General features: G+C 36.2%; 3 protein-coding genes across 4 annotated transcripts in view; all 3 read right to left on the reverse strand.

Annotated features, from left to right (window-relative positions):
* Nucleotides 1-9129, reverse strand: part of LOC309511700 (zinc-alpha-2-glycoprotein-like) — an 84925-nt gene extending 75796 nt beyond the window's left edge. The window contains exon 1 of one of the 2 annotated variants that reach the window (XM_082186952.1): nucleotides 9008-9094. In XM_082186952.1, the coding sequence (XP_082043078.1) occupies nucleotides 9008-9011 (4 nt within the window). In that variant the 5' untranslated portion in view covers nucleotides 9012-9094. Of the gene's footprint in view, nucleotides 1-8896 lie in introns of both variants that reach the window. The other variant, XM_082186953.1, reaches the window with a different exon arrangement.
* LOC309511716 (rap guanine nucleotide exchange factor 5-like) overlaps nucleotides 1-12515 on the reverse strand; it is a 43305-nt gene that overhangs the window by 5754 nt on the left and 25036 nt on the right. The window lies entirely within an intron of this gene.
* LOC309511711 (H-2 class I histocompatibility antigen, D-K alpha chain-like) lies at nucleotides 268-7499 on the reverse strand. Its single transcript, XM_082186981.1, has 6 exons — nucleotides 7161-7499; nucleotides 6819-7073; nucleotides 6384-6662; nucleotides 4591-4716; nucleotides 4092-4194; nucleotides 268-3977 (listed from the first exon to the last, which is right to left on the reverse strand). Exons 2-6 carry the CDS (start codon nucleotides 7024-7026, stop codon nucleotides 3875-3877), a joined length of 819 nt encoding a protein of 272 aa, XP_082043107.1. The 5' UTR covers nucleotides 7027-7073; nucleotides 7161-7499; the 3' UTR covers nucleotides 268-3874.

Genomic DNA, 12515 nt, shown 5'->3' on the forward strand with positions numbered 1-12515 from the left:
CTATTACTTCTTGGATTTGGTGTAATTTTTTTAATTCCAGTATCCAATTTTGATGAAAATGTGATCCGAGTTTGTTTATGTTTATAAGTATTACTTTGGGCTGCAACTTAAACTGTGGCGACTTCAAAATAAAATATTTCACTTTTGTTTAGTTTTAGAAAAGCAGTGCATTGCTGTTATTGAATTCATTTATTGAACAACTTATTTTATACTGTTTCCTCAAATAAAGTAAACCTCACCTGTAAAAATACACTGACAAAGGAGAAGTTTCAGATTTAAAGTGGTTTATTGGTATTAAAAATAATTGTTCATTTACAAACAAGTTGCAACTTCATGGAGAACAAAGAAAATAGTTCAAAACAAGGATGAAAAATAAACACTATACAGACAGTACAACAGTGTATGACAATATAAAAGACATGTGACACTTGACACGTGCATTTTCATTCAAATCATTAACATTAATACCTCAAAACACACATCCATATATGCAACAGTACATGAACGGATACAGGGCGTTCGGGACGGTACAGGAAATGACACAAATTATTACACACCTGAGTTAGCTTATTCAATGAAATTTTCAACAGCAATTAATCAATCAACAATAATTCATTAACCTCCCTAATCTTAAATATACAGCATTGGTGATTCATTTGACCTATGAATTTTCCTCAGAAAAGATGAATGGTGCATGTTAAAGTGTTAAAGTGCCCCTATATGCTTTTTTGGGATATTACCTTTCACGTAGTGTGTATGTAATGTGAAAGTAAAATATCTGCAAAGTTTTAAAGATCAAAGCGCACGACAAATAAACGTATCGTCTCCTAAAGAAAGAATCGCTTCTGAACTTCTGAAACGAGTCGTCAGTAATTCCAGTCTCACTTCCTGTTACATGCGTAACAATGTCACACATTTGCATAATGCCAGTCTGATCGTCATTGGCTGACGGCGATCAACGTCTACTTTGACCCTCAAACACTGCAGTTGTAGCTGAGACTGGAAGAGTTTGGTTCATGTTGTCCACATGTTGAGAAGACGCTGTTTTCTGTGCTGTGAATCCACTCTCTGCACTTCAAAAGAATGAGACTCGTGCTGGAAATGATACGGAAAAACCAACGCCATCGTTACTGTTCGCATCACTGTGTATCAAGTGCTGAGGAAGATCCGGAGCTGAGATTCAGATATGATAATGTTTCTGACACGCACTGTAAGCAGTCGACCAATCACAACAGACTGGGCAATCTGACCAATCAGAGCAGAGTAGCTCAGAAAGGAAGGGTTTAGAGAGACTGAATTCTCTTTGAGAAATGAGGCGATGTGCAATCTATATTATGAGAAAATTAAACCTTTGATGCATTTTTATTTTTTTTACCTTTGATGCCTGTAAACCTATAGACCAACGCTACTTTTGCGTCATCGAAGGGTAACGCCCCTTTTTGGGGGAAGACAAACGGATTCCCCTGAGAACAGAACTTGCTCGCTCTAGATCTGCAAAGTTTCTTGATAGCAAAAATGGCACAAACATACACACTCTCTTTGCCACCACACCTCTCTTTCATAAAATGCAGTATTCTACTTACAACAAAATGATTGAAGCCTCTACTTATTGCAATAAATAATGCAATCAATTTTCGGCAGACCATCACTTTTCGGCATGACACCGGCCGAGGACCGTGAGCGGAATTTAAAGAAGCTACTGGATACGGGGTTACAGAGGTGTCCCTTTGAAATGGTCCGAAAAGTGGATTAATGACCCCATGCAGTGGCCAAATATGGACTATCTACCACTATCTCGTGGAATCACCAAGTAAGTATAGCCTATTTTTTTGTCATTAAGTTTAACACACTCACAGTATGACAAACTAGACGATGAAGCCATGTCAAGAGGAGTCGGCGGTTTACTTGGATCATATTTCACTTGATTTAAGCTATTGACATAGTTTTGTTGTCGACTAGCTATAATGTTACTAGTTAAAAAGACGAAGCTGCTAGCAGCTAACGTTACGTGATTAGCTCTCACTAGGCACGCTACCTTGGCTGTTAACTGATTTTACTGTTGAAATAGTGGCAGGCTAGGACTAAAGTGGACTTGGCTGGTTTCTTGGCTTGTGTCTAGAAAGGTCTAGGACTTAGAAAGTTGTAAAAAGTTGTAAAAAGGTTTACAGTGTACGGCAAAAAAAGTCCACTTTAGTGAGAGCTAATCACGTAGCTGATAGCAGCTTCGTCTTTCTAACTAACGTTAACTTAGTATAGCCTAGCTAGTCAACAACAAAACTGTCAATAGCTTAAATCAAGTGAAATATGATCCAAGTAACGTTAAACCACCGACTCCTATTGACATGGCCTCATCGTCTAGTTTGTCATACTGTGAGGGTGTTAATGACAAAAAAAAAAATAGGCTACTTAACGTTACTTGGTGATTCCACGAGATAGTGGTAACTTAGATGTCTGAATAGTCCATATTTGGCCACTGCGTGGGGTCATTAATCCAGTTTTTGACCATTTCAAAGGGACACCTCTGTAACCCCGTATCCAGTAGCTTCTTTAAATACCGCTCACGGTCCTCGGCCGGCAAAGATAGTATGTATAGTATGTTTGTGCCATTTTTGCTATCAAGAAACTTTGCAGATCTAGAGCGAGTTCTGTTCTCAGGGGAATCCGTTTGTTTTCCCCAAAAAGGGGCGTTACCCTTCGATGACGCAAAAGTAGCGTTGGTCTATGGTAGGAGGAGACCTCTAAAACTAAATTAGAAACCTTTAAAATAGCATAATAGGGGCAATTTAAACACCATTCATCCATACTATTATTTATCAGTCCGAGTGAATCACATGTATTATTCAGTGTAAAGAAGGATATAGTAATTTATGTAACACTTTATACAACTCAGATTATCAAACATGTATCAAAAGATGAATTAGAGCAAAAACACTGAAGTCTCAAAGTAGACAGATAGCTTTAGACTGATAGATAGCTTAAAGATACGATTAAATCAGTGTTTCCCAACCCCAAATTTGCAGCAGGGATCAAACAGGACCAGAGTTGGGAATCATGGCTTAAAATGCATAGAACAGAACAGATCAGGTACGTTTGTAACTCATTTTGTACTTAATTGGCTGCAGCATTAAAGTGGTTTCCCTGCTGTACCTGGAACAACTCTATAGTTTTTAGTGTTGAAATTTGGCATGCAGGGATCAGTTTTGTGCCGAAGAGCCGCTTACAAGTCAGTTATTCACACGTTCTTTCTTAAAATGTAAATGCATGCAAACAGAAACTTAATATGTGACCCTGGATCACGTCACCAGTCACGAGTCGCACGGGTATATTTGTAGCAATAGCCAACTATTGTATGGGTCAAAATTATAGATTTTTCTTTTATGCCAAAAATCATTAGGATATTAAGTAAAGATCATGTTCCATGAAGATATTTAGTAAATTTCCTAGCGTAAATATATAAAACGTTTATTTTTGTGAGTGAATGCAGCACAATCGCCAACATAAATGGACAACTTTAAAGGAGATTTTCTCAATGTTTAGATTTTTTTGCATCCTCAGATTCCAGATTTTCAAATAGTTGTATCTCAACCAAATATTGTCCTATCCTAACAAACCACACATCAATGGAACGGTTATTTATTCAGCTTTCAGATGATGTATACATCTCAATTTAAGAAAATTACCCATGTGACTGGTTTTGTGGTCCAGGGTCACATATATGGTCCTGGTCGGAGGCTTTTGTAAATATTTCAATGTACTTGTGCATTAAGCAGCTGATGCAACCGGCTCCATATAAAAACTAAAAAAATAATTGTAATCTATATTGACCACTAAAGCTTATAAATTATTTGGCCTGATCAGAACGGTGAAATGAAATTCAAATTTTGAAACCCTGAGATGTGTTTTCATGAAAGAACCTCATGAATGTAGGAAGATCCTCTTCTGGCTTCACTGCTGTACATGAGCACAGATTCTTTGGCCTGCAGAAAAAAAAAACCTTGCATTAATACCTTTTTGTACTTTTTTGATGAACACCACTAAAAGGTGATCCAGTCTGAAAAAACTGAGTTTGCTCAAACGAAGCCCAAACTGACCCGAGTAGCCACTGAAACCGGTTTCGTTCAACAGGCTTCGGTCGTTCTGGAGACCCTGAGATGGCGTTCTCTCTTCTGCTGGAGCCATTATAGTTCATCTGGCCTAGAGATTATAAAATACAACACATTAGACAAATTTAGCATTAAGCGTAGCTTAAGCTGACTTTGTAATTATTCAGTTTTGTGTTTCACAATTCATAAGCTTTTTTGGCACTGAATTTTAAAGCAGTTTATCTGCATCACAAATGTAGCTTCAAAAAATTATTAAAACGTTTATTAAAGGAATTTTTTTTTTATTTTGAAGAATGTGTTTTTCTTTAGTCCACACAATGAAAGTCAATGGGGTCCAATGTTATTTTGCACCCCATTGACTTCATTGCAAGGACAAAAGAATAATTCAGTTCTGTAGAAAAAAGGAAAGTCATTCAGGTTTGAAACAACATGAGGGTGTAATTTTTAGGTGAACTACTTTAAATAGTTTTAAACATTTTGAACCTACCATTTAACTCTTTGTATGCCGTTCCTGTGCAGAAACACCATAAAATCACATTTAAAACTACCAGTGCAAATACAGCTGCAGTTACTGCCAAATCATGCCTTCTAGATTCTTCACTGCACTTTTCATCTGTAGGAAAACAACAACAGTCTTTTTACAATTTTTATGAATTCATAACAACATGCAATGACAAAAAAAAAATCTCCAATTTTAATTTGAGAAAATCTGACTGAGCTGCAATCACAAATACAGGTAAAGAGGTCAAAAATTAAAGTTAACTTCTGACAGGACATACTTTGACCAAGGCTGTATCTCAATACTAGTTTTACTTGATCTTAGTGCTGCGTTCGATACTATAGATCATACATTACTCTTAGATCGACTACAAAATTATACTGGTGTTGAAGGACTAGCATTAAGCTGGTTCAAATCATACCTATCTGACCGCTACCATTTTGTCTATTTAAATGGAGAAAAATCGATCATAACTCCAGTAAACTATGGAGTGCCGCAGGGATCTGTATTAGGCCCTCTGTTATTCTCAATATATATGATGCCACTTGGAAATATTATAAGGAAACATGGAATTAGTTTCCATTGTTATGCTGATGACACTCAAATATATATTTCATCACGGCCGGATGAAAACGCTAAATTTTCCAAATTGACAGAGTGTGTTAAAAGATATAAAAGATTGGATGACGCGTAATTTTCTTTTATTAAATCCAGACAAGACAGAGGTAATACTTATCGGTTCAAAAAACCGCCCACAAAACCTCGCACAATACAACTTTAACATCATAGGATGTCCTGTTACTTTATCCTCTACAGTAAAAGACCTGGGTGTTATACTCGATTGCAACCTGTCTTTTGAAAATCATATTTCATATGTTACAAAAAACAGCCTTTTTCCACCTTAGAAACATTGCTAAGCTACGTAATATGCTATCAGTTTCTGATGCAGAAAAGTTAGTTCATGCATTCATGACCTCGAGACTGGATTACTGTAATGCTTTATTAGCTGGTTGTCCTGCATCCTCAATAAACAAGCTACAGTTAGTCCAAAATGCCGCCGCTAGAGTTCTTACGAGATCAAGAAAATATGATCATACAACACCGATTTTATCATCACTGCATTGGTTACCTATAAAGTTCCGTATTAATTACAAGGTATTGCTACTGACTTATAAAGCCCTAAACGGCTTAGCTCCAGTCTATTTAACGGATCTTCTATCGCCCTATAATCCATCGCGCTCTTTAAGATCACTAAATTCAAGGCTTTTGGTCATACCTAGGATATCCAGAACCACCAAAGGAGGGAGAGCATTTTCACATTTGGCTCAAAAACTCTGGAATAGTCTTCCTGATACTGTTCGTTGCTCAGACTCGCTCTCCCAGTTTAAAACTAGATTAAAGTCGCATCTCTTCAGCCAGGCATTCATATAATCTTACAGTTCAAACTACAATCCGGTCTCTAGTTCATAAATGCCAGAGGAGAACTGGCCCCCGACTGAGCCTGGGTTCTCCCAAGGTTTTTTTTCTCCATTAGGTCACCTGATGGAGCTTTAGGACACCATTAGGTCACTTGATGGAGTTTTTCGGTTCCTTGCCATTGCCTTTGGCTTGCTCAGTTGGGAACATTTTGGGGATATTTAATTTAATTTGATCAATCAATAAATTCCTCTTGAAACAAACTTTGTTGTATTATTTTAATTTAATACTGTGAAGCTGCTTTGATACAATCTGTATTGTGAAAAGCGCTATACAAATATACTTGACTTGACTTTCATATTCACCCCATTGTGTTATAAGTGTCTGTGTCAGACTGCTATGAGAGACGTGACACTCATAACTCTCTTCTTCTTCTCTGTGAATCTCCACACTGATTCTCATCTGAAAGGTCTCGTCATCATTGGGTCTGACTCCAGTAGAGTTGAAGGGTTCAACGCTAGCGTTGTTCAATGTGATCTTCATCTCGATGTGTTTGGGGTAGAAGCCAGTGGCCAGACAGCTCAGATTCAGCTTGCTTCGGTCATGAGGAGCTTCAGAGGCAAACGTGTGAACATCTGGTGCATCTGCAATAAGAAACACCAGGAATAAATCAAATTGCAACAATATTCCATATTATTTCTACACACAAGAAAAATCAAACACAAACCACCATAAACGTAGTGAATAGTATCATTGAAAATGATATAGAAAAACACTGAAGTCATCAGATCAACACATACTGCTTATTGAATCATTAAATGTGGAGATCCAGTCCTTGCACTTCTTGAGGAATGACTGGAGATACAGATTATGAAATTTGTCAGCGTTCCACTTCATTTTGGTTTCTCTTGCCTTTGGATTTTTCTCCATCCACTGCATCGTGTCAGAATTCAAGGCAATAAAATCCTCTCCATCATATCCGTACTCATCAAACGCTTTTACATTCATCACTGGATCCAGCTCACAGCCGAGTCTCCTCTGTAGTGTATGGAGGCCTAAAAATATACGATAACATTGTTAATAAATATTTATTTTAATAAATAACTCTTTGAATATGAATGTATAAAAAAATTCTGTCACACCGTCACATTTGGATCTTGTGCAGTTTGCCAGAGTATAAACCAGATGTATAAACCAGTCTTTAGATTCATCAGGTTCTTCAGTGTCTCTCCAGATCTCTGAACTCTGGCGGTCTCTTTTCCAGGTTTGTTCTTCATTACTGTAGTGAGAGATCCGTCTGTCATCATACAGACCCACTGCACTGAACTCCGGACCGGAGGATCCAGCAGGATTGGAGAGAGCGCTGTAAACATACTGGAGAAGATGTCTTTCTGAAGAAAAAGAAATGCAAGACAAGAATACTGTGGAAACACACCAAAGTGATCAAAGTGCAGTCTTTTACACACGGACCCCCAAATCTGATTATCCCCAAACCCCCATCCTTAAATGTACAATGCAGCTATAATAATTGAATGTATAAAAAGACCCAATTATTATTATAGGTACATGTGTAAAATGTTGTTTGGTTAGATAGATAGATGGATTTTTTTAATATATATATTATATTTAAATCAAATTTATGTAGGCTTATTTTAATCTATGCGTTTAAATATTTTTTTTATATGTATTCATCTATTTTAATCAAATGTATTTATTAGTTATTTAAATCAAAGTGTATTTGTTTATTTGAATAGCCTATATTTTATTTGAATCAAATCTGTTAATTATTTAAATCAATTTGTTTATTTTTAATCTTTTTTTATTTTAATCGAATGTAGGCAATTATTATTATTTATTTATTTTGTTTAGTTCGATCATGTTTTTATTATTATTATTATTATTATTCATTTTTAACACTGTTTTTTCTCGTTGTTTTTCCACAGATCTCCTAGCTCTCTCTTGTGGCCTCCAATTTGAAAATGTTATTAATGTAAAATACAGGTAGCCTATAGGTTAGTTACCTGTGAAAAGAAGCGGTTCTACTATCAACTAGCCATAGATAGCCAATAAACTTCCACATTTCTTACTACAAAACTGCACAAACCGTGGAAAATGGAACAGCATTTCAGTGATTTCTAAATTCACAGTTTTGTCAATGAATTGTGGTCGCGCGCTTCCACAAGTTGAACTGTCCCACGCGGAAACGATGTCCCACACGATGATGCATTGACGCAAATGCCATCGAGTTTTTCGAATTCTCACGTCGCCCATATAATGTCGCCGCATATTTGTCCCGATACAGTCCGGAGTAGGCTACATGGGCTCCCCCCTCTGTTACAATCGCATTCCGCAGGAGGGGGACGAGCTGTCAAGCAGCAACTGAGCCTAACAATGCAAGATAATGCAGCTTTAAATAATGCAGCTGGCGGCAAGGGCAGTGAAGGAATCTTTGCAATCTTATTTTGAAGGCAGGAGGAATGTAATAACACATCTGACCTCCTTTTAATTCTGTGCTGATGATGTCCATGTTTTAATATGCCATTGTGACATCAGCTTTTACCGCTCGTGCTAGAGTTGAGGAGACACATTATTATTGCATCACTGGACAAGAGAGAAGGAAAGCTGCAAATGCACAAAATTAAACTAATATGCAAAAAAAAAAAAAAAAAACGCTGAACTCCTGATTAGGCTAAAATATTCTCTCATATCTCCCTTCAATCATAAATAACACTCCCTGTCGCATCACGGGCGTTGCTTCACTTCAAACCTTTAACTTAATTTAACACTAACTTTATTAAAAAAAATCAACCGCCATCACCAGCGCCATTCATTAATATATATAAAAAACTATATTAAAATAAATATTTACTTTGCTTACCGCACTGAACATTGGTTATGCGCAAAGAAATGTAACAGAGACAAAAAGTCGTATTGATTCCATTTTGTTTCCCCAGGAAAAGTAATACCATCAGCATCATGTTCTACAGACCCATAAAGCTCCTGTGAACGCGCCGCTGTCTCGCGATCTCAGACACAAGACAGAATCATCAGTGAATTACTTTCGTTTGAAAGGCAGAGCCAGAATCTCATTCTTCTTCTGGGATTTTGACTTCTGATAATACATTACCGCCACTAACTGGACTGGAGTGTCCAGAATACTGGACTGTGGATCTATAGGCATCAGCTGTTCCTCACACACGTGATCATGTCCCTGCTCCTGCTGTCCTCCACACTGAACGCTGATTGGTCAAGAGAAACTCTTCTCTTCACCTGCGCATAGGCTTCAGACAGTGGCTTTCCTGCCATAAATATACCAAAAAACAACATTTTTTTTTGTCTTTTTATGCGCTAATGATCTGATGCTTTTTGTTTGTTTGTGTGTGTTTTAGAGATCATCAGTTAAAGTGTGAGAGAGCATATAAAGGGCAGATGAGCATTAAACATATTTTATTCACTTCATCTACTGTCCCACTTTAGCTAAAATTCATCCTACTATTTGAATAGTCCTTTCAAAACGTTTCGCTCTCCGTTCAACATCTAATGTAAATGTAAATGTCGCCCACTGTGGAAGTATCTGACAGTGAATTGAGTTGACAAAATAGAGGCAGAATTACAATTCAAAATAGAATTAAGTTAATATTAAAAGAATTTTATATATCTACCATAACAATTTTTAATGACAGCCTACGTAAAAAAAAAAAAATAATTGTATTTTTAATGATACGTTTCATATTCCCAATGTTTATCCATAAAAATAAACATTGGGAATTTTATATCCAAATGCATAATGGTGAGCATTAATAGTAGACATTAATGACTGTTAATTGTTCTGACAGTACTGAGAGTAATCATAAACATATCAGGGAATAACTGTTCCCATTTAATCAAATTATCAGGTTTATTTGCATATGCCTTTTTGGAAGAAAAAACAAAAGACATGTCCTCTTTGTCAACTTGCACTTTGTCACAATGATACAAAACAAAATTATTTGAAATTATTTGATTTGAACGCACACATAAAATGACACCAAATACAAATTCAAGGCTTGAAGAGGAAAGAATTCACAACACGACTCTCAGGTTTATTTGTAAACTATGGGATGTTGCTCTTACATGATTTCTGATAAAAAAATATATATATATAATTTTTTTTGCAATTTTGCATTATCATTTTTTTCCATTAAATTGATGTTGTGAATTCAGAAATGAAGTTTTATTTTAAAAGTGGTTTTGTGCAAGATGATAAAAGAGGGAGTCTATATAGTGTTTAATGTCCTGATACATTGGGTTAACATTGCAGGTTTTGATTGGGTTGAGGATTTGACTATTTATTACTAATTAACATGCAATTGTGAACAGTTGCTATAGAACCCAATAATATAATTGAGTGATGTGATACAAAAGTGAGGAAACTAATCATGTAAAATCACATTGAGGATACTCGAGTCACTAAAAAATACGTTTATTGTGTTGAATTTACAAAAACAAAAAATTATAGAATGTACATTAAAAATGTTTTCCGGGCGGGTCAGTCTCTACAGGAATCAACAACAATGTGCAAACCCAAATCTAGGCTTGGTTTTATTCCAAAAATAAAAGTTTGTGTGTAGATGAAAAATAAAGCTATTTTAAACCAGTGAAAGACAACTGTCAGTGATCTGTTGCTTAATCCAGCAAGAACGACGTGTGACGCAGAATAAATGAAGACACTCAGCATTTATTAAATAAATAACGAGAACACACAAACACTGTAAACAACAGAGGGCTCAAATACACAGGGCTAGATGATAAACACTAATTACAAACCATGACAAAGAAAACCATAACTAGAAATTAAACAGAAGACAATGAAACTAAACATGGCAACATAAAAGACAAATATATTTATTGCATATTACAGTATTAATGCAATTCATGAAAAAAAATCTTATTGCAAATATAATACGGAAGGATTAGTGCAAATAAAACTCCCTGCAGTGATGACACAGTGCAAGAACAGCCCTAAAAATGCAGTAGGAATGTAAAGATTAAATGAAACCATAATTTGGTGAGTCTTTCATACTATAAAGAATACTTTCAATGATCATACAGTCACCAACATAGGGTTTCAATATGGCAAAAAGTAAAAAAGTACACAATACATAAAATTACACATACAAAATGCAAATATGTCAAATACTTATGAACACGTAATGCAGGACATTTTTAACATTTTAAGAACATGTTATATCAGAAACAGAGCAAAAGGCAACAGTGTGAAAGTGCTTAAGCGAGACGCATGTAAATGGATAGGAAGGACCAGATTAAGGGTACGTTTACACAACAACAATGTACTAAAAATGGGGGAAAAACGCTGTTGCCATGCAAATGAACGGCCAAAAACTCACAAAAAGTTTTCCGTTTTTAGTTGAAAACTGTGTCGTGTAAACGGCCCCAAAATCAGGGTTTCCAAACCCTGGTTTTACAGTAGCTCAACAGTATACACACACACACACACACACACATTTCACATTCACGAAAAAAGAAAAAAGTACTCCAAAACCAGCGCTGGAAAACACTGGCTCAAAGTGACATGATGCATAATACATTCATACCGTTCATACTTCAATTTCCAAAGGGGAATAACCTGTTGTTCACACTACAAGTTCCTACTTCTGTACCAAACATTGGATTTGATTGTCTTGCTTCATCTTAAGGCAGAGCTAATAAAGCCGGACACACACTGTACGATTTTGGCCACGATTTGGCTGTCTGAGACAACTTTTGCAAATCCTAAAAGACTCATCTGATCCTAGGCTAAAATCTGAATCATGTTCGTACAGTCTGCACAAGGAACAATCGAAAAGTGCTGTTATATATCACACAGTGTGAACCTGGCTTAAGCCATTCACACTTTATTACATTTCTCTAATTACATCTATAATGACACTGTTGAACCTTCCTTTACACATCAATCAATCAGTCCATCCATCCATCCATCCATCCATAATAAGGATAAAGCGGTTTGGATATAAGTTTACAAACATTTCTCATTAATTTGGATGGTTAAAACAATTCTAAATGTGAAAGAACCTCAGGAATGTAGGAACGCTCCTCTCTTTACTGCTATACTGCATTTATAGAAGTTCTTGGTTAAAAAAAAATGCTTTAAGGCTTTATTAAACTCTTAGAGCTATATTGTCCCTAAGAGTCTCTTTATGTGTTTACTAGCTGTAGCAATGCAGCGATTAGTTGCAAGACATCAACGAGCTAACGAATCTATTTCTACTGTATGACAATGACTCTTGAGATGAACAATAAATATGACATGCAGATACATGGATCGGCTGTATCATTATGTTCCTGATTCACTGAGCTCAGCATCATTTCAAGAGATCTGGTGATCTGGTGATCTGGTGATCTTGAGCTGATGTTCTCACTTCTGGTGGAGCAATTACTGTTCATCTGGCCTAGTAGAGATGACACAATATATTTCTTTAAAGGATAGTCAACCTGTC

The sequence above is a fragment of the Leuciscus leuciscus genome, assembly GCF_965113295.1.
Source record: "Leuciscus leuciscus genome assembly, chromosome: 12".
NCBI lineage: Eukaryota > Metazoa > Chordata > Actinopteri > Cypriniformes > Leuciscidae > Leuciscus > Leuciscus leuciscus.